General features: G+C 38.5%; 2 protein-coding genes across 4 annotated transcripts; one reads left to right on the top strand and one right to left on the bottom strand.

Annotated features, from left to right (window-relative positions):
* Positions 1 to 1,443: 1,443 nt before the first annotated feature.
* Positions 1,444 to 13,226, bottom strand: apeh (acylaminoacyl-peptide hydrolase). Its single transcript, XM_061812200.1, has 23 exons — positions 13,075 to 13,226; positions 12,535 to 12,664; positions 12,338 to 12,464; positions 12,167 to 12,254; positions 10,928 to 11,000; positions 10,703 to 10,794; positions 9,767 to 9,841; positions 9,537 to 9,674; positions 7,766 to 7,857; positions 6,398 to 6,438; positions 6,154 to 6,275; positions 5,941 to 6,001; positions 5,761 to 5,858; positions 5,599 to 5,650; positions 4,625 to 4,713; positions 4,402 to 4,540; positions 3,884 to 3,967; positions 3,580 to 3,660; positions 2,703 to 2,791; positions 2,319 to 2,509; positions 2,085 to 2,187; positions 1,883 to 1,989; positions 1,444 to 1,806 (listed from the first exon to the last, which is right to left on the bottom strand). The coding sequence occupies exons 1-23, from the start codon at positions 13,084 to 13,086 to the stop codon at positions 1,698 to 1,700; spliced, it is 2,193 nt and encodes a 730-aa protein (XP_061668184.1). The 5' UTR covers positions 13,087 to 13,226; the 3' UTR covers positions 1,444 to 1,697.
* A 137-nt stretch (positions 13,227 to 13,363) lies between these two features.
* Positions 13,364 to 19,539, top strand: capza1b (capping actin protein of muscle Z-line subunit alpha 1b). Of its 3 annotated transcripts, none has more exons than XM_061812252.1 (10): positions 13,364 to 13,553; positions 14,912 to 14,975; positions 15,198 to 15,249; positions 16,406 to 16,469; positions 16,581 to 16,787; positions 17,481 to 17,560; positions 17,742 to 17,820; positions 17,904 to 17,975; positions 18,094 to 18,156; positions 18,282 to 19,539. In XM_061812252.1, the coding sequence occupies exons 1-10, from the start codon at positions 13,515 to 13,517 to the stop codon at positions 18,420 to 18,422; spliced, it is 861 nt and encodes a 286-aa protein (XP_061668236.1). In that variant the 5' UTR covers positions 13,364 to 13,514; the 3' UTR covers positions 18,423 to 19,539. The 3 variants fall into 3 exon arrangements, with proteins under 3 accessions (XP_061668236.1, XP_061668228.1, XP_061668246.1); XM_061812244.1 differs by lacking the exon at positions 13,364 to 13,553 and adding an exon at positions 13,565 to 13,739; XM_061812262.1 differs by lacking the exon at positions 13,364 to 13,553 and adding an exon at positions 13,756 to 13,828.
* Positions 19,540 to 19,568: the final 29 nt, after the last annotated feature.

The raw sequence follows: 19,568 nt of genomic DNA, 5'->3' as shown, positions 1-19,568 counted from the left end.
ATGACAGGTTGGTGTGTATACTGCTACTAAAAAAAAATTACTTTGGGGCGGACCACGTAATCGGTCTCTCATAATGTAACAAAATATCCACATATGAAATGTGTCGATGTGCGCGTCGGACGGCGTCGGGCTGCTGTGTCGCTTCGCCAGCAAAGGCTGCGCTTCGGCCTCGCGGATGGTGGTGGCTCTGAAGAACGCAGCCGACAATGCCTCACACAGCCGCATCCAATGACAATGCAGTAAAGCGCCCTGGCTTGACGATGTTGTTCATCGTGTACTGCGGCGGCTTTGAACAACGCCCTAAAGCAGCACGGCTCGGCTCCATTGTAAGCCACCACGGCGCTGAAAATAAGCCGCACCGGGCGGCAGAGATGAGCCGCAAAGGCGGAAGTGGATTGGACGGGCAGGTGGTTTGGCCGTGATCGCATATCACGGCTCGAAACAATAGTGTAATATTGCCCCGGTAACTTCACTTGGTTGTGTGGTGTTCTCCCTTTCGAAAAGAGCTTCCGTGTCAGAAGGGCAGTGTTCATCTTCCATATTAGGGTGCACCACGTGTTTTCGTTGGCGAATCTCCGGGTGACGTCGCGAACAGAGGATGCAGCCAATATGGCGACCACTTGGATGTCGTAGAGTGACACTTCTGCAACATTGCACATGGATGACGCGCTCTCCGCTCACATTTATTTTTTCGTATAGACATCCAAGTTAATGTAATTGTATTTTTCATTACAATATCTATTTTAGAATGTTTATAGGGATGACACTTGACCTTTAAAAAAAAAAATCATACATTGTGAGTTCTGGATTTTTCCTTTTAGATTATCTCTCTCACAGTGGACATGCACCTATGATAAAAATTTCAACCCCCCCATGATTTCTAAGTGGGAGAACTTGCAATATAGCAGAGTGTTCAAATACTTATTTTCTTCACTGTAACCAAAGCCCTGACCTCCATCCAGTTGAGATGCTGTGGAATGACCTCAAGAGCGATTCACCCCAGGAAACCTGTTGAACTCCAACCGTTTTGTCGAAAAGAGGAACGCTTCAAAATGTGTCCTAAATCATTATTTTGGTCTAATGTGCAACTATGGATCCTTGCCTTGTGAATGCTTACATTTTTTTTTCAAAACAAATGTGAAAACACAAATGCTTGTGTGGTATTGGTTTAAGCAGACTCTTCAGCCTTCAGAAATTTTAATTCAAAAGGGTTCACACTTTTTTCTCCCATTTAAACTACTCTGTATGCTGTATTTCGAAATGCACACAATACTGTGAATGTACTTTAACATTAATATTCCACAAACCTGAGGTTTTCAAGATTTTTATATTTTAACGCTGACTAAGACTTTTACAGTTTTGTTTAATCCACACACAAAAAAGCAAAATGAAGAAATGATAATGACACTTATAGGACATAAGAGAAAAATTACAGAATCAACACAGATTTAAGATAGCCTTTATTTTACAATTGATAACTATTTTTTCTTTTTGATAGAGTTAAGAACCAGCTTAAAAATAATTTCAAGATTGTAGAAGACATTGTGGTAATCACTATAGACATAGAATCAAAATGATATAAAAGTCTTTTTCTGGCCTCAGAGCACTTTTTTTTGCTTTGGCTTCACAATGTTCCAAGAACAGGAAAGTAGCTAGTGTTAGTATTCTGACATCTTTTGCTCTAGTGAACACACTAATCATCCCTCAAACAAGTGTTGTGTTATCCACAGTGCGGTGTTCATGAAGCCATCAGACTCAGCATCCACATTGGACAGCGCGTGGTTGTTCCCCGGATACAACAGCAAACTTCACACCAAAAATCAGAGCATCAGAGAACGAACAACTCTTATGACAAAACAGACGAGTTAGAAATGCTGCTTACCGGACAGGCACCTGCTTTGCTTTCAAAGCTCTGTAGTATTCAATTCCTTGTTCGGGGGGTACACGCTTGTCATCTTCTCCTAATATGAGCAGGACCGGTGTCTGCACCTATATCAGTGTTATCACATGTTCACAGATGAATTGAAACCAGTTAACTCACCACACACAAATCGATAATGGACACACACAATCACTGCTCGTACATGTGAGGTGAGTTTGATGGGGGATTTATTCAACATTTGCTGCACGTTAGCGGGATCATGGAGACCATCCGTGCTGTAGTCACAACCAGCCACAAAGAGGCACCTGTACATTCAGAAACAACACCAGTCAGAGGAAAAATTGCAATTTTCTTTCCATGTGGTGTTCCTGTGCTTTAATGAACAGGGGGAAACATGTTTTGATGCACGGTAAGGACAATAGTGCAAAAACGATACCAGTCTGGGATGTCTGTGCTGCAAACCATAGAGGCCAAATTGACGACAGGGTTGAGAGCGACACAAGCTTTGTAGTAACCGGGATATTGGCCAATGAGATGACAGGCTAAGAAACCACCATGAGAACCTCCATAAACTGCCACCTTCTCCTTGTCAAACTCATGACCTATGAGAACACTTTCAACAGCAAACTGACGGAAACAACATGAACACAATGTGCAAAGTTAGTAAGAAATGAATTGTACAGATTGCTGACATTTTCAGTTGAAATCAAACTCAGCAGTGTTAAAGTAACAATCTGCATGATTGAGAACAGCAGCAAAACAGAAGAACCATTGTTAACATTGATGCATTATGCTATAGCATGCACAGTATTCATTTTACTTGAACATCTTTGACGTCTTGTGTGCCAACATTGCCCGGCAATGAGAGGATATTGTCCTGGCCAAATCCCAGGGATCCACGATAGTTCACTGAAAACAAGCAGAGCCAAAAAAAAAAAAAAAAAAGTTCAATGTGCAAATCATTTTTATTATATATATATATATTTTTTTTAAGCTTGAACAGTTTTGCTCTAATTGCAACTTTTGCATAGTATTACAGTATATTTCAGTGGTTAGAGCACTGGTTTGGTAAACCAGGGGTTGTGGGTTCGTATCCCACTGGGGCCTCCACTCCCTGAGAAGGGTTGCGTCAGGAAGGGCATCCGGTGTAAAAATTGTGCCAAACATATATATGCATTCATCTGAGATGACACGCTTTGGCGACCCCGAAAGGGACAAGCCGAAAGAAACACACACAGTATATTTCAATTTTATATAAGGGTTCTTAGGATGTCTATGTGCAGGAATACAAATCACTGACACCAGAAAGTAAAAAAAATAGATGAATAGCTAAAATACACTGATTCTCCAGTCACCCACAGTGCAACAACAGAGTTTAACAAAAGAATATCAAATCTTACTATCGTATCAAGAAATATAATTGTTTGCGAAATGCCACCAACTAAGCACTGTTTGAATTTGGGGCTTAAAACTTTCAAGAGACTACAGGAAAAGATTAGATCAGATTACAGGACTGCTGTGGAGTGAGAAAATGTGCCTTGTGTTGAAAATAAATCAACAGGTATTAAGAATAAATATCAGGATTGAGGACTTGAGATTTTGAAAATGTCTTACCAATAAGCCATTTCTTGACGTTAGAATTGTCACACATAAAAAGGTGTAACAGCCTGAGGCTTCACCTTGCGATATGATCTTACCTAATAATATAGAAAAGCCCATCCGACATAGCACAGCAGGAGACAGAAGCCAGTTAGCAACAATCACAGAGTGTGGACCGCCTATGACAAAAAAAAAAGACACACACAAAGTGTGGGAAAAAAAATGTGAAATACAGTTTTAATATGAATAATACTAATTTAAGTCAAAGTAACCATCACACTAATAACCTAGGTTGTAGGCCTTCTCCATGTGCAACAAAAAGTTATGTTTAACAATCAATCATCAAAGTCATGTTGACGAGGAGAACAAAAATAAATACTTTATGTAGGCGTGAACACCAACCATGAGGAAACACAATCAGAGGCAGCTTTACACCTTCTTTCACCTCCTTTGGTTTTATCAGTAACGCTTCAAAGTCAAGACCCGCTGGAAAACAGAAAATGGAATGATGCTCTTTAAATACCTCGACTCCAAGTTTAGACAACCATAAAAAAGAAAAGAAACTGAAAATGTAATAAATATATTGCATTGTTTAGTTTTTCTTTACAATTATATTTTATTAATATGTATAACAAGAGTTAGAGCAGCCTAATATATAATTAAGAAATTGTGCTTGCCTTGATAACATTCTGTGTGAAAAAAAAATCCGGTTATCTGATGTCGAATTATAAATTTTGTAACTAAATAACACAAAGACAAAAACATCAAAAATAATAAGCACTTGTTGTCTCAAGCATATCAAAACATGCTTGAATTGACTCTAAAAAACCTCTTCCTTTCAGTGTCAAATATAGAGATTAGCTTTTTCGTGCATTTTGAGGAACAACAAAAAACCCTAAAATCAGAATGAAGGGTATTACGGTATTGACTGTTGTCTTGCTCTGAGGGAGGCTTGAACGTTAAGATCTGCCAATCAATTTCTGGTATTGGCTCCGATTCTTCCAGTGTAATCCAGACCACTTCTTCTTCAGAATCCCTGCTGGGAAGGAACCCTACTCTCTGTACACGAGACACAGGAGGGGGACAGAATATTTTCCTTTTTGACACACAATTCCAAGACAAATAAACAGGTCATGACCCTACCAGACTTGGGGGGCGGTTTGGAGAAGAGCAGCTTGCCACTACCAAATCTCTCTCTACTGTTAGCAGACACCAGGAACCCATCTCTGACTCTACAGAACACACGAATATAGAATATTATTGGAAAAACATTTTGGATTTGTATTTTTTTTTCTTTTTTCTTTTTGCATTTTCCTCAGCAACAGGGGAGACATGGGCCAGAAACGTGTACAGTATACCAATCACAAGTCTATTTGTAAAGGTCAGGACAGAAGATAGTGGATACACACGTTAACCAGGAAGGATATACTGTACTGCCGTTTTGAAAGTGTTTTATGTTTTGAAAACTATTGCTTTACATCATCGAAATTACAAAGAAAAGGAGCAAGTTAAAAATAAAGGGAGCTTTAGTCAAAATAGACAAGACTTCTTAAGTTTGCCCTCCAAACAAATTGTAACAGGTCATCACCAAGCCTGCAGGCGACTGAAATGCGCTCTGAGGCAGGTACATGACCGTGATGAACCCAGTCTCTTCCTGGCTCTTTTATGTTGTCCACGTTGAGTGCGCGTGGGGAGTTTCTTTGGGCAGTGACACGAGGTTTGGGAGTGGGAAATGAAATGAGGATACATTGAGATGTTGCCTTGAGATGTTGCCACCAGTTTGAATACTGCATATTATCCCTTAAAGACAAAACTATTGAGTAGTAATCATTATTCAGAATCTTAATTGTCAGAGGGCTAATTACTTTGGTCTTTTTCAGTTGATGTTTTTTTAATGTTTCAATTCATCAAATGAGCAAAGATTTATTTTTAGCCTTAAGATGGCCTTGTCTTTGTTATTTGAATTGAAACTATAAATACCTTAGTCAATATAGGTTTTAATTAATTTAATAAGGCAGTTAGGGGGTAATAATTTTGATTCAAATTGTAGAACTCTTAAAAAAACCAACAATAAAAATACATTTATATATGTGGCTGTGTACATTATATTAACTCACTTGCTGTCAATGAAGTGACACTCCCTGTATTTATATTCACCATCAGCAGCTCCTTCAAAACAGACAAGCTTCAATCGGGGACATGCAGCATACAGCATAAGGTCAAAAAAATCCAGACTATTCTTTTTGTATTAGCAATTACTAATATGTAATGGGAAAGACCTTGCGGCTGCGCTGAGGACAGGCAACAATTACTCGCTGACTATCAGCTGACCAGCATTGAGGTGGCAACTGAGTGCAATAGATGCCAGCAAAGCCATCTGCATTAACACATAAGTACAAACATTCAAAACTAATTTATAAGAAAAGTGTGGATTGAAAAGACCAATAAATGTGACTTACCCTCTCCTGGTCTCTTCACCACATCCACCACCACAGAGGTCTTCTTAGTGTACCAATCATACTAGAGAGAGGATCCAGACAGAGGAAGTGATTCACCATATTCAAATATATAGTCTATTCACATCTCCCTAAAATATGTATTCCAATACTGTAGATTAGGACTGGTAACAAGTAGAGAATTGACAAAGACATATGTCGTGGAATGAGCTTTACCATACACAGTCGGGTACATTGCATGTGTGGTCCGTAGAGAGTATTTTCTTGGTAGACAATCCGGCACTGGTCTGGACTCAGCCTGGGAGAGGATACTGCACTAGTTCCAGATGACAACTGCTCTAAGAAGCACAACATATGCAATAAAACGAGTCAACAAACTAAATCAAATAAAAAGCAACCCGTTATATGGTCAGTCTAATTTATTTTGGTATGAGTAGCAGTCTTTGCTAAATTCACTTACCACACTTCCCTCCGGTGAGATCCACATAGAACAAAGATGAACTGACAGAAAGGAGAAAAATGAATGGTGGTGACAAACTAAATTCACCTTTTAATTTAAACAGCAATCACTCAATCCAATTGTATCACGGAAAAGGATGACAGCCTGTGGCGAACCGCTGCGGTAAACCCGGGACAAGACGAAAGGAAAAGAAGAAGAGTAAGGCATTGGAATTGTCTAGACAATAGGAGATAAAAGCATGAAAAGGCACTTCCCTTTTTGGCTTATACAAAAAGGGGCTGACTCGGGCTATATTCTTAACATGGTAAAAATCACACTCAGTTACATTCTTGATGTATGCTCAGAGTAAAAAAATGTTGCTCAGTTGTTTACATTCATGAGGTTTTAGCGCCGTATTTTCACGACTAGAAGGCACACGTAAAAGTCTTATATTTTCTCTAAAATGGACAGACCACTTTATAAAACGGAGAGCCTTATGTGTGCACTGACGTCCAAAATCTGTAACTGACTTGGAGCATTTCCTGCCGACAGTCTGCTTATATAGAGGAAAAGCGGACGTGTGAGAGGGCAGCATGTGGAAATTACAGGGGGAAGTGTGGGCGTGGATGAAGACGCTAAAGCCACACCCCTCAGAACGATATACAATGTGTTTTGTGCTAAACAAGATAGTTTTGGCTAAGGACTCCCAATGAAGCACAGTTTAAAACTGCTAGCTATTCGTCATGCAGAGAAACATGGGAATCAAGCAGCCGTGAAAGAAATCAAGACCAAGGAATCCATGGTGCTAAAGTTGAGGAAGCAGGAAAACGAGCTTCACCAAGTCAAAAAGACGAAGCCGAGTTTCCGCGGAAACAAGGCAAGGTGGGCCGAGTTGGAAGAGCAACTCGAGCAATGCACTCGCAACTGAGACTGCGCCTTAAAATACAGTAATTTCTCTCTGGCCTTCAAAACAGATAATTAAAACTGTCTCTTGTCATGGATGAGCAGTAGAAAATTCACTGCCATCTGAAATACAGTGAAAAAGGGTTTTTTTTAATGGACCCTGTGTACCAGGATACATGAACAGGGATATACAGCTGTGTGCCATCTGCTTAACTTTGGTAGCTGATGCCATGTCTCCTGATAATGTCCAAGGGGAAGCTTAATGGATTAAAAAGAATTGGACCTAAAATTGAGCCTTGGGGCACCCCAGACTCAGTTTGATGTAGCCAGAAACCTACAAATATATATATATTTTTTAATCTGTGAGATAGCTAAACCTGTTAATCTTGCAAAGTCCTGACAGAGGGGTTTTAATGGCACAATGGTAATATACTTAAAATGCTGGTCTAACTCGACAATGTGCTGATGAGAATGAAGAGCACTCACCTCCTGTTAGGACAAAACTTAAGTCCAAGCCTGAAAGGCTCATGAGACCATCCAACAAACACAACACCTGTGTCACCTGGAGCCCAAAATGCCTGCAGAGACCAAAAAAAGGCCTTAACTTTTAACAAGCATTTCTGGGGTCTATTTTCATAGAAAGATTTACCATAATTTCTCAAGTATAATGTGTCCTGAAGTACAATGCGCACCAACAAAGTTGACTAAAAAAAAATAATCAGGAAAACCCTTCTACCAATGAACAAAGTGGACCACCAATTTGCTGCAACCCATAGGCTCAAAATATTGGGAATTATCTGTATTTCTATTTTGCTGATTGTGTACTTGTATTATTTTTCAAAAAAATGTCTCTAAAACAATTATTAATAATAATATTTGTGCATGTACTGATGCAGTGGTAATATATAACTCAGGACAAGCCACAGGACATGCTTGTCCTGGTCCCTGCAAATGTTAGAACAGAATCCCCCAACCAACTAAAATAAATGCTCAATGGTGCCATAACTTTTTATTAATACTGTTGATAACACATATTACAGTCTTAAATAATTAAACTATTTTACACTGTTTAACTTGACATTTTTTTCCATTACATATTTGTGCATAAATTACTTGTGCACAGTGAAGTTTACCCACTACATTACACATCCTTGGCCAAAACTTCAAAAGAAGCATCTGACTCATCTCAAATCTGAAAAATATCCATTGTAGCTAACTTTGTGCATCACTGTCAAACTAATCATTGACGACTTGGTCCAGGTCTGATGCCTCCTGCATTCATGAACAGTGATCCCATCTTCCTGCCACAGCATGTCTGTCATCTTTTGTGTCATCCATGGCGTTTGTGAGGAAACATTTTTTGAATCCTAAGCGTCTTGGTTCCCTTTATTCCTCATAATTGTCAGCGCTTGAGGGGAAGGTCTACCGTGGTAACAGCGCAGCCTCTTGCCCCCGTTCGGCTACAACCTTCATACCGTAAGGTTGCTATCAAAATGAGAGCTCAAACTACGTAGAAATGAGCGTAATCGCCACTTTAAAAATGCGAGCATTTCAATTGTGCGTGTTATTTTTTTTAATGATCGTACGATCGTACTATATAGTCTCAGCTCACGTTGTTTTGCTTCTGGTCTGGTCACGTCATCGGCCGGAGTGATGACATTTCTTTTAAGAGCGGCTGCACAATTAGCCCTTGTAGTCGACATTCTTTGTCTTCGTTTAAGTTAAAACAAACTCATGGGCAGTCGTTTCAGATGTTTAGTGCAGTAGCAACAAATATGCTACGCTAACAATTGTAAAATACAAAGCTTCCCCCCCACACCCAGAGGAGATCAGAGTTCAGATTGGTTATGCACTTTACCGTAATAAATCTGTAACATAAGACGTCGAATATCATATCGAAATTTATATGTATACCTTTTTTTTTTTTTTAAATCACTCTCCATACCTGTATGCGACTATACAATGAGATTGTATTTTTTTATTTTTCATCCATACCAAAATATAATGCGCTGACTTTTTGAAAATATTTGTAGAAAAAAAATTGAGCATTATTTTTGAGAAATTAGAGTAATTGGAATAAATGGAAGAAAAAAAGTATTTCAGACAAGAACTGACCCGATTTTCTATTTAACACGATAATTGTGACACCGAAACTTTAACGTGAATTTACCTTTTAATTTATTTGGATCGGTAACTATGCCAAGCTACTGTTTTATTAGGTAGTAGAAAATAAAAATAAATAAAACCCTGAACTAACCTGTCCTGGTGAGATGTTGTCAGGCACTCCTTCTAACACAGAAACATTGCTACCCTCAATGTCCAGAACACAGAGCACTGGGTTACTCTTATGGACAAGTGTCTCTCCCCAGTCCTCATAGAAGACAAACTGCTCTCCCTTTAGGTCAAGCAAATGAGAAAAAAACTGGTATTAGCCACATAACACTGAAGAGAAAAAAAAATAGTCTCAGAAGTGCTTATTGGCTATACTTTGACAGCTTCCTTTTTCTCTGATGTCAAAGTTTCTTCTTCATCCACAGTAGAAGACAACACTGAAGACTCTGTCTAAAATCAGAAAGTCAGATAGAGAATAACTAATATTTTTAGGGAAACACATTGTTTAGTTCTTGTGAGTACTGCATACAATAAAAAATGAATAAGTGACATTTTACTGAATTTGCAAAACTGGTTATGGCAACCAATTCAATTTGCCTCCTGCCCGATGAGAGCTGGGATCAGCGACGGTACTCCCGTTACCTTCATGAGGATAAGCGGCTCAGAAAATGGTTGGATGGTTTTCACCGTTTATAAAAATACAAACTTGATGGCCAGTGTACTCTTCTTTTCTCTTTATATAAAGAATCTACATGTATATTAATTAATTTTACATTAATTTAGGCCATTAGTCATTAATTTTCTAATCCGCCTGTGCCTATTCGGATCACAGGTAATCAGGTAACCAATCGTTTCAGGCAAGAGGTGGGGTACCCCTAAAAACTGGTTCCCAAACCAACTGCAGATTAAGTAATCAATCACATCAACATACATACAAACAAAATCATTTTACTGTATATAGAATGAAAGCCTTTTTTCATTTGACTGCAATTTACAAATTTTGTTCAACCGTTTATTTTTCATTTAAAAAAAAAAGACTTGCTTTAAGTTGAAGTTGCATAATTATGTAGCAGTTTAAGTGAACAAAAGATCTTTGAACAATTTTTAAGTTGAACCACAGAATTATGTAACTCACACCATTAAAGTTTTCATTAACTAATACGTTTGGGCATCAGTAACTTAATATGTTCAGGCTTATCTTTGGAAATGCAAAAATGGAACTGAATCTATTACATTTAACAATTCGAATCTATTGACAGGGAAATATGATTCTTTGCTTTCAGAGATAAACCGACAACCAAACCAACCTACCTGGAAGAAAGACTCTGCCTTGGGCCTCTTTTTCTCAGCCACGTACAGGAGGTGAGTCTCAGAATGGGACCAGACCAAGCAACCAAATTGCTCTGAGGAAACAAAACACATTTAGGTTATTCTTTAACAGCAACTTTGGACAACATTTTTCATTCGGAACTGGGAAGTTATTCGGAGGTCTCATCATAATTTCAGTGATTATTTCAGATACTTTTGGTAACTTACCATCTTCATAAACCTTTCCATGCTTCTTTAAAGCGGTTAGATTGATGCTTTTTGTCTTGTTTTTACTCCAGATCTGGAAGTTAAAATCATTGGAAACATGAAGCAGGATCTCATGTTTAATGACCAGCAAAATATAAATGAACATGTACAATAATACAAACACCAGCAGTCTGCAAGCATTTCTACAAAATAGATGACACTGACTGATGTACTGCAGTTCATCAGAGGCATGTCAGTCAGTCAATTAGAAAGTGTACTCACTTCAAACTGTAGAGGCGTATTAAAAACTCAATCCTTTACAAAGATAATAATTTTCAGTTTTGCCTCACAAAGCCAGGGGAGTATTACTTTAATCTTGATATGAGGATGTAGTAAATTGGCAAACTTTCTGACTGTGTCAAATAGAAATGAGTGTAAATACTGTCACAAAGTAACATTTAAATACACAAAAATGCTGCTTATTCTTTTCCCAAAGTAAAAGAAGATGGCTCAGTTTGCTTTCAAGTAGCACCGCAAAAATCAGAGAATATTCCCTCATTAATGAAAAGCCAATATTTCTGAGGATTTGGACAATTTTCAGTTAACGGAGGTCTCTGATTAATAGTTGATCACAACAGTTAAGGATTAATTTGATAAGCGATTAGTTGTTGACATGTCATCAATTAGTTGTGCATCTCAAATTTCTGATGCATGCGACTGCATGATGCAGTAGTGTGGTGAGTGTGTGTGAACACACACAACCCAAGTGAGAATCAATGAAGACTAAAGCAGAGATTCTAAAAACTGAGGCAGAAGTACTACAGGCGGTAATCAGGCTTCCTCAAGTGGTACACGAACAAAATCCCTACCTATGTTCACTTCAGATTTGAGATTAAAACCTTTAAAACCTAACTTAAAACCTAAATCTTTAACTGTCTTTTTTAAAAACATGTATTGAGGTACAATTAAAAAAAATCTTGTACAGTACATTTTAATAAAATAATTATGATTATAGTACTTTTTTTCTATATTTAAATGCAGTGCTAAAATTCATACTGCATAATGTTACCAAGGAATACAATGCTAGAAAGCCTTTTTCGTTTTTGATTACCACTCAAAGGTCCTAAACTACTCCATTTTCAAATGTTAGTCATCATGGAGTTATTTAGATAGCTGCACACTTTTTGGCTGGTACTTTGTGGAAAATGTTTCAGACACTGCACTTAAGTATTTGAAAAAAAAAAAAAAAAAACACCACACCTCCAAAAACTGGTTCTCCTCCCCCTTAACTGTGCTCTTTCTGACAACAGCCTTCATTTCTCCAGAAGGGGCATCTTTACTTAGCAACCTGAAAAGATTGGGTAGAAAACATGCATGTATCACAATTTATTCATATTTAATCATGAATGTGACTGCATAATTTGTACATACACTCCTTGGAACTCGGTACAGTTGCCCGATGGCGCTGAAAAGACCACCGACTTGTCATCATGGAACACGATGTACTGCTTGCAAAACTTGACATTCTCATTCCTTTCCAGATCGCGCTGACTCCATTCTAACGCCACAATTCATGATCAATGTCAATGATCATGTTGGCATCTGAACTTGTCAAAGTGAACACAAACCCGTGTAGATGTTGCTGTATTTGCCTCCATACTGGGAGGTGATGACAGGACCCACTTCTGCCCTGCTTAGTGACGGGAAGAGGCTGAGCTGTCTGTAGACCCTGGCGATCTCGTCTGGGTTGGTCATCACCTGACAACACGCAATATACTGCTCAAACTACGAGCAATTGGCACTAGTTGTCGCCAGCACAACAATGCCTTGTTCATTTTCCAAACAAGAAAGTGTCACTAGGCACGCATGGAACGTGGGATGATCACAAAAGCCTCGCCGATATCAACAAACCAAGTGAGCTAGGTACGACTCGTAACAATATTTGTAGGAATAATAAGTTTTGACTATCAACGTAAGACAATGTTATTTCAATCGGGAACTTCATGTATCGTAGCAGCTGACAATCAAAACAGAAACCAAGACTTGACTATCGTGTGCGAGCTTGGATTGAACGCTCGACAACAGGCGAATGCACAACTATAACCGCCAAAATCTGAACACATAAACTAGTGTGAAATTCGTCGGTTATGGATGACTTAGTAGGTTACCTGTGAATCCATGTCTGGACGTTGGTAGTCGCTGTGGTTGAAAGCTCACAGAATTTAATAAATGAAGAGCGGCTTCCTCTTCTTCTTCTTGAAATTATTGGTGCTTGGAGAACAATGGAACGGTACGTTGTTGCCACTTAGTGGTCAGGAGTGTGAAAGATAGGCATAAACAACCTGTTTTCCTTTGATGTCGTTCAGAATAAAGGTCCCCTCCCCCGAAAAAAATATCGATAAATAAATGAAGGGACCATATAAATATTGACCTAAAGGTGATTAGAACCCTACATGTATCGAATTTGGAACATGGGGAAAAATGTGCGTATGATTAAAACCACAGTATTTACAGCGCGTTATGACTCAGTACTTTTACTTCATAGGCTACTTTACTCCGTAATGAAACCCGGAAGTAGACCTAATGAAATGCAAAGGACTGTTTTTAAATGTTGGTGACAGCCGAAAGGAAAAGAAGATTAATGAATGTATGTATTTGTGGCAGTGACGTGTGGCTTTTTCTTTTTTAGTTAGAACACGCCGCGCATTCCTTGTACTCGTACTTTTATGAATAACGGTCACAAATATGTCATCGTCATCATCAGTCAGAGTAGGTGTGGTCACAATGAGCCAAGATGGCCGACTTTGAGGAACCGCTGACAGACGAGGAGAAGGTTTGAACCTTGTAAACTTCTTTGAATCACAGCTCAAACTGCTTCTGTGTGCCAAGATGTCAAGTGCACACACTGTTGTGGACGACCAGGTTTCGGCGAAGCCGTGAAATGTCAAATATGACTGTATTTCCTAACCTCGCTTTAGCTTTGCAATTTAGCCAGTGCTGTTATGAAGGTTTCTGCCCATCGTTGGCTTGCGTAAATTTATTTCAGTTAAATAATTGTGTCATGCACGTTTCAAGTGTTATACATCGGAATTAAACGCACCATTACTAACGAGTAAACGTGTTAAATTTTACTTAGTTGTCGGTGTTCACCCGGATCCATGTCCACAAATCGGATAGTTTGCTTGGGTAGAAGAGATAGAGTTGCACCTCCAATATTTGTTCGCCTCACATGACTTCAAGCCCCCGATTCAGGTCATGTAGTGTAGATGTAGCCTAGACACCACATGGAATCAAAGTGACAAGTATTTTTTAAAATAAATTAAGCTCCATGCTCATTTAGTAATTGTTTATGTGCTCTTCAAAGTAACCAGGTGGCAGACTGGTTTGGGATAATGTTCATCCTAGTTTCCCATTGCAGTGATTAAGATCAGTTGGTAATTAATTAAAGAGGAAAAAAAACAGGAAACTCGTGTAAACAAGTACAGTATTGACAATGGCAAAAAATCAGTTTTTGTCCTAACCCCGCTCTGTTTCGAATGTCTTTTGGGAATAGTTGACTTTCACTGAATATGAGATATCCAGCCATGAGAGATTTTGAGAGATATTTGCAGTGACTTCCCCCCACAAGTGTTGTGGGGAGCGCTGGAGCCTATCCCAACTATCTTTGGGCAGGAGGTGCGGTACACCCTCAACTGATTGCTAGCCAATCGCAGGGCACATAGAAACAAACAAGTACTCAAACTCATTCACACCTATGGCCAATTTAGAGTCTTCAATTAACATACCATGCATGTTTTTGTGGATGTGGGAGGAAATTGAAGTGTCCGGAGAAAACCCAGATAAGGACGGGGAGAACATGCAAAGACCACACAGGCTGGGCTGGGATTTCAACCCCAGTTCTCAGAACTGTGAGGCAGGCGCTCTAACCAGTGCTTCACCGTGCCGCCTAAACTAATATGACTTCAATTCCATCTTCATACTGTGCATCTATTTTTGGTCTCGAAGGTTCGCATTGCTGCAAATTTTGTGACGCGTGCCCCCCCGGGAGAATTCAACGAGGTATTCAATGGTAAGAAGTCTCTTCACAACATTTTTTTTAGTATTTGGATACATCTAAACAACCTAGTGTATGAATAAAATATTAGTGGATTAATATTGTAATTTGAGTATTCAGAGACTATTGGGTAGGACTACCTAAGTCTTTCACAATTTGTGATTTATGGCTCATATTTCTAGCATAGTTGTATCTTATGCATGCTATAAAGCCATAATACTTTTTTTGTCTTTATAGATGTCCGCCTTCTTCTTGACAATGATACCCTCCTCAGGGAGGGAGCATCACAGTAAGTAGTATTTTATATTAGTGATTTACTGAAATGAAAATTCTTGTCCGAAACTAAGACTGATGACTGAAGCGCCAAAATAAATTACTATGCCGATTCTGAGTAAGATTGGATCTCTGGCTATGGCTGTGAATTAACCTAGAGATTGGCAAATGACACCCCCCCCCCCAAAAAAAAAAATGACCACTATATTTTTTCCATTGGACAATTCCAATTGATTATTATTGATATTTAAAAATATTTTAAATCATATTCAAACTAAATGTGCTGTATCTTGCCAAATTAACCTTTCTTTCCTTTGCAATGTAAGACAATCTCTCTGCTGCTACAGTTAAATGTGAAAAATGAAGTAAAATCGTCCACAGGTTTCTCTGTTCCATTTCTTTTTTTTTTTTTTTGCCAGGAGGCCTGAAATTGTGGCATTGGAATTCCTTGAGCTTATCTAAGTAGCAAACTAGCAAAGATCTTCACCTACCTCTCTACTCCGAGCCAGCGCTGTCCACATAATAAACACGTGCACTCGCAAGCGTTTCTTCTCTAAGGAGGCAACCAATCAGATGGTGTTTCCCAAATATGGATGAAACAAATGCGATACTTGGTTAAACAAGTAACTGTCAGAGGGCCTTTTTCTGGACACTCGTATGTTTTTATTAAATCAAATAGACACTTTTATAATAATTCCATGTTAGTGAGTCACTCTGCAAAGGACTTAATAGCCAAACTATTGGACGCGTAAAGGCAGTATACTGAATACTAAAGAAATTACGGTGTAGTTCCACTTTTTATTAATATATGAAAGATATATATATATATATATATATATATATATATATATATATACACACACACACGGGTATGGGGGGAAAAACTAAAACATTAAAACCAAAATATACCAACCATTTTTACTCAAGTATTAAATGTAGAAAAATATAAAATAATGCAGCATACAGGAAAAAAATATTTTGGGAATTGAAGTTTGTTATGGTCAAAGTCCATTTCTTTTTATTTGTGCCTTTATTTTTTTTACTTTTGGGCCATTTTTTGTCAAAGTTTTTGCATGGCTGAAAATTTGGTGCTTCACTAATTTGCATTATATACTGTCTACTATATTTTGATAAATTGTAACTGGAGTATTGCATCTTTCTGATTTGGCCAGCTCCTTTGCCCAGTACAACATGGATCAGTTCACACCAGCTAGACTTGATGGCTTTGAAGACCCAGTAAGCTTCACCATAATCTTTACTTCTTTATTCCTGAAAGACATTTTTCAAGACTTTTTTTCTAACCTTCCTTGTTTTTTTTTTTTCATTTGTTTTTTAATTTATTTGCAGGTTCTGATTACAGAGCATGGTGACCTAGGTCAGGGGCGCTTTCTTGACCCTCGCAACAACTTGTCATTCCGCTTTGACCACCTTCGGAAAGAAGTGAGCGATGTGCAGTCATATGAAGGCGACCCGTCGCTCAGAGCCTGGAGAGATTCCTGTGACCAGGCCCTCAATGCCTATGTCAAAGAGCACTACCCAACTGGAGTTTGCACAGTGAGATATGCACAAAAACGCTGCAAAATATAGGACAGTACTACCTTGACTTACAACTGACCCGGCTTGTGAATTGTCCAAGATACTCTTTGACATGCATACAGCAAACTCAACTCTGTTGACTTCACAACAAACAGCAGCAATTCTTCCTAAAAAACAAGTTTACAATAAAATTTGACGTTCACTTTTAAATTAAACATAAAACACAGGGAATTACGGCTTGTGTATTTGAAACAACATAAATTAGCTTCATGCAAGCACACAGTTCAAATAACATAGGGGCTAATGTATAGCATCAGTGTTGGGGACGTTATAACCCTTTCACCAATGGACATTTGACAGCACAGTAGCAACAGGTGTAGACAGACAATATAACAATGTTCGTAGTCATGTTTTTTCTCCTCTGTCCAGTACAGCTAATTTTACTGCAGCTTTAGGAATCAGTTGTTAAATTCTTAAATTTGTATGGATATGCTGATTATCCTGCCCTGTGTTGTCCAAGGCACTCACAACAAAGCACAATGAAAACTAAAACTAAAGTAAGGGATTTTCCAATGATCTCAATCTGGGAAAATGTTTTGAATTGTTTGATCTTGGACTGAATTAAACTTGTAAGTCAAAGCACCACTGTCGTAGTGTATAAACTACATTTAGGTCATCTTTTTTTCATTTTATATATTATTTGTGTCACAGGTATATGGGAAAACTGTTGATGGGCAGCAAACGATCATAGCCTGCATTGAGGGACATCAATTTCAACCCAAAAACTTCTGGTATGTTACCTTTTTCATAGAAACGGGTTTATAATAGCTTGGCATATACTTTAGTTTGTATGAGCCATTGGATAGATTGGGTTAACTTTTTTTTTTTTTTTTTTTTTACATTTTTCTTTTGGGTGTAATGCTCTTGTTGCTACGAACTATATATAAACAAAGATCTATGATTGCAACACAGGAATGGCCGCTGCAGGTCTGAGTGGAAACTTACCATTGGTCAGTCTACTGCACAGGTAGTGGGCGTGTTGAAAATCCAAGTGAGTTCATGTCCATCTACCTTTTTGTCAGAATGTATGGAGAACAGGGAAATGAAGACTAATCTTGCTTGTCTTATCTCGAGGTGCACTATTATGAAGATGGAAATGTACAGCTGGTTAGTCACAAGGAGGTAGAGCAATCGCTATCAGTGACTGTAAGTAAAATATTAGGCCTGTATTTCAGAAACGTCATACGTTGCCGTCTACCTAGTTGAGTTTTTTTGTTGTTGTTCAAAGATTGTAAATGGAATGCCTTGATTGTATTTGAAACAGAGTGACATTCAGACGGCCAAAGATTTTGTTGATATAATTGAACATGCTGAAAATGATTACCAGGTAAGATCCATTCTAATGCCTAAATGTCATGTATGAAATAGGAGTTACTTTACTAAGAGTCTTTAAGTGACAATATATGATGTATTATAATAGTAATATATTTTCTACCCCACCTACGCTACCAGAGTGCAATCAGTGAGAACTACCAGGCCATGTCTGATACAACCTTTAAGGCTCTACGTCGCCAGCTGCCCGTCACACGCACCAAAATCGACTGGAATAAAATCCTAAGTTACAAAATTGGCAAGGAAATGCAGAATGTCTAAATGGAAGGTCAGGGACTGGCCAGGGAGATTCTGGCTCCACTGGTCCTCTCTAATCATACCTATGGACTTACCAAAGCAAAAATGATATCAGTTTGGGGCAAGGAATCAACAACAACAAAAAAATGCAGACTGTAATATATGGGTATGTCTGATTTTGGGAAAAGTGAACTAAGCGAGCTAAATCATCATAGTTTGCAGTCAGTGGTTGTGAATATGTGGTCTACAAGAGTTGTGTTGGGTTGGTGTGCAGGGCTGCACCATGGGTATCTACAAAATGTGATCAGTTATCCAAGAAAGAGAATTTGGTCAATCATGTCAGAAAAGCATTTCCATGTGGACCTGCAGTGTGCACAAACAAGATGTGAGAAACAAAGCACATCATTTATGATACTTTGCAGCAAGAAAGTTCTTCTTTGTGGATGACATGAATTCGGGAATCTATTGTGAGGTGACTTGCCATATTTGTGATGCTACATGATGAAGTTACCTTTGAGTTTGTTTGGGGAAAAAAATAATACCACAGTATTGGGCATTGGAATTAGTACAATCCTTTGCATAGCTCCTGCAAAGTAAACCTCCATGTACTGCATGTCTGCCAAACAAGGGATTTTTTTTAAAGTTGTCTTCTATCTCTCTTCATCCTTGCAAACCAGAATGACTGAATGAAGACAGGTGTTTGTTTCTCTAAACTGTAACGTGCTTTTGCATTGGCAGCTTCACCTCCCCTGCTTTCCTTTTCTGTTATGAAAGGAAAGCATTAACCATTTGCAAAAATCTCTTTCCTATGGTAAAGAACTCCACCCCCCACCCCCCATGAATGCACATTTCTATTTTAAAATACTTTTTTCTTTTGGAGTCATGAAATATTGTACTGTAATAAATTGTCAGTCAATGCCAAGTGCACATAAATCGGTTGCCATGCATAGCCAGACATTCACATCTGTAGGGCCACATCAAACTGTAACCGTATACCAATACTGTACTTCAAAGGAAACACTTTTGGATGAATGCTATGTTTAACCCTCAGACTGTTACCAACTTGTGTACTGAACAGTTAAGTGTTGCCTGTACTGCCCCATTCTGTTGTATGAATTAAAGGACAGAATAACTCATAAGAGTCATGTGGTTGGCATCTGAGTGTGGAAG

The sequence above is a fragment of the Syngnathoides biaculeatus genome, chromosome 2, assembly GCF_019802595.1.
Source record: "Syngnathoides biaculeatus isolate LvHL_M chromosome 2, ASM1980259v1, whole genome shotgun sequence".
NCBI classification, from domain to species: domain Eukaryota; kingdom Metazoa; phylum Chordata; class Actinopteri; order Syngnathiformes; family Syngnathidae; genus Syngnathoides; species Syngnathoides biaculeatus.
This window is presented reverse-complemented; position numbering and strand designations above follow the sequence as displayed.

Bases quoted from the DNA above. Each gene is read 5' to 3' on its own strand.
- apeh (XM_061812200.1), bottom strand. The intron at 6,439-7,765 runs GTGAGTGCTCTT...CCTTTCTGTCAG, and splicing joins AAGTTTTGTCCTAACAGGAG to TTCATCTTTGTTCTATGTGG. The intron at 2,510-2,702 runs GTAAAATGAATA...TGTTTCCGTCAG, and splicing joins AAGACGTCAAAGATGTTCAA to TTTGCTGTTGAAAGTGTTCT.
- capza1b (XM_061812252.1), top strand. From the start codon at position 13,515: ATGTTGGTGACAGCCGAAAGGAAAAGAAGATTAATGAAT. The intron at 16,470-16,580 runs GTAAGCTTCACC...ATTTATTTGCAG, and splicing joins TTGATGGCTTTGAAGACCCA to GTTCTGATTACAGAGCATGG. The intron at 17,821-17,903 runs GTGAGTTCATGT...TCTTATCTCGAG, and splicing joins TGGGCGTGTTGAAAATCCAA to GTGCACTATTATGAAGATGG.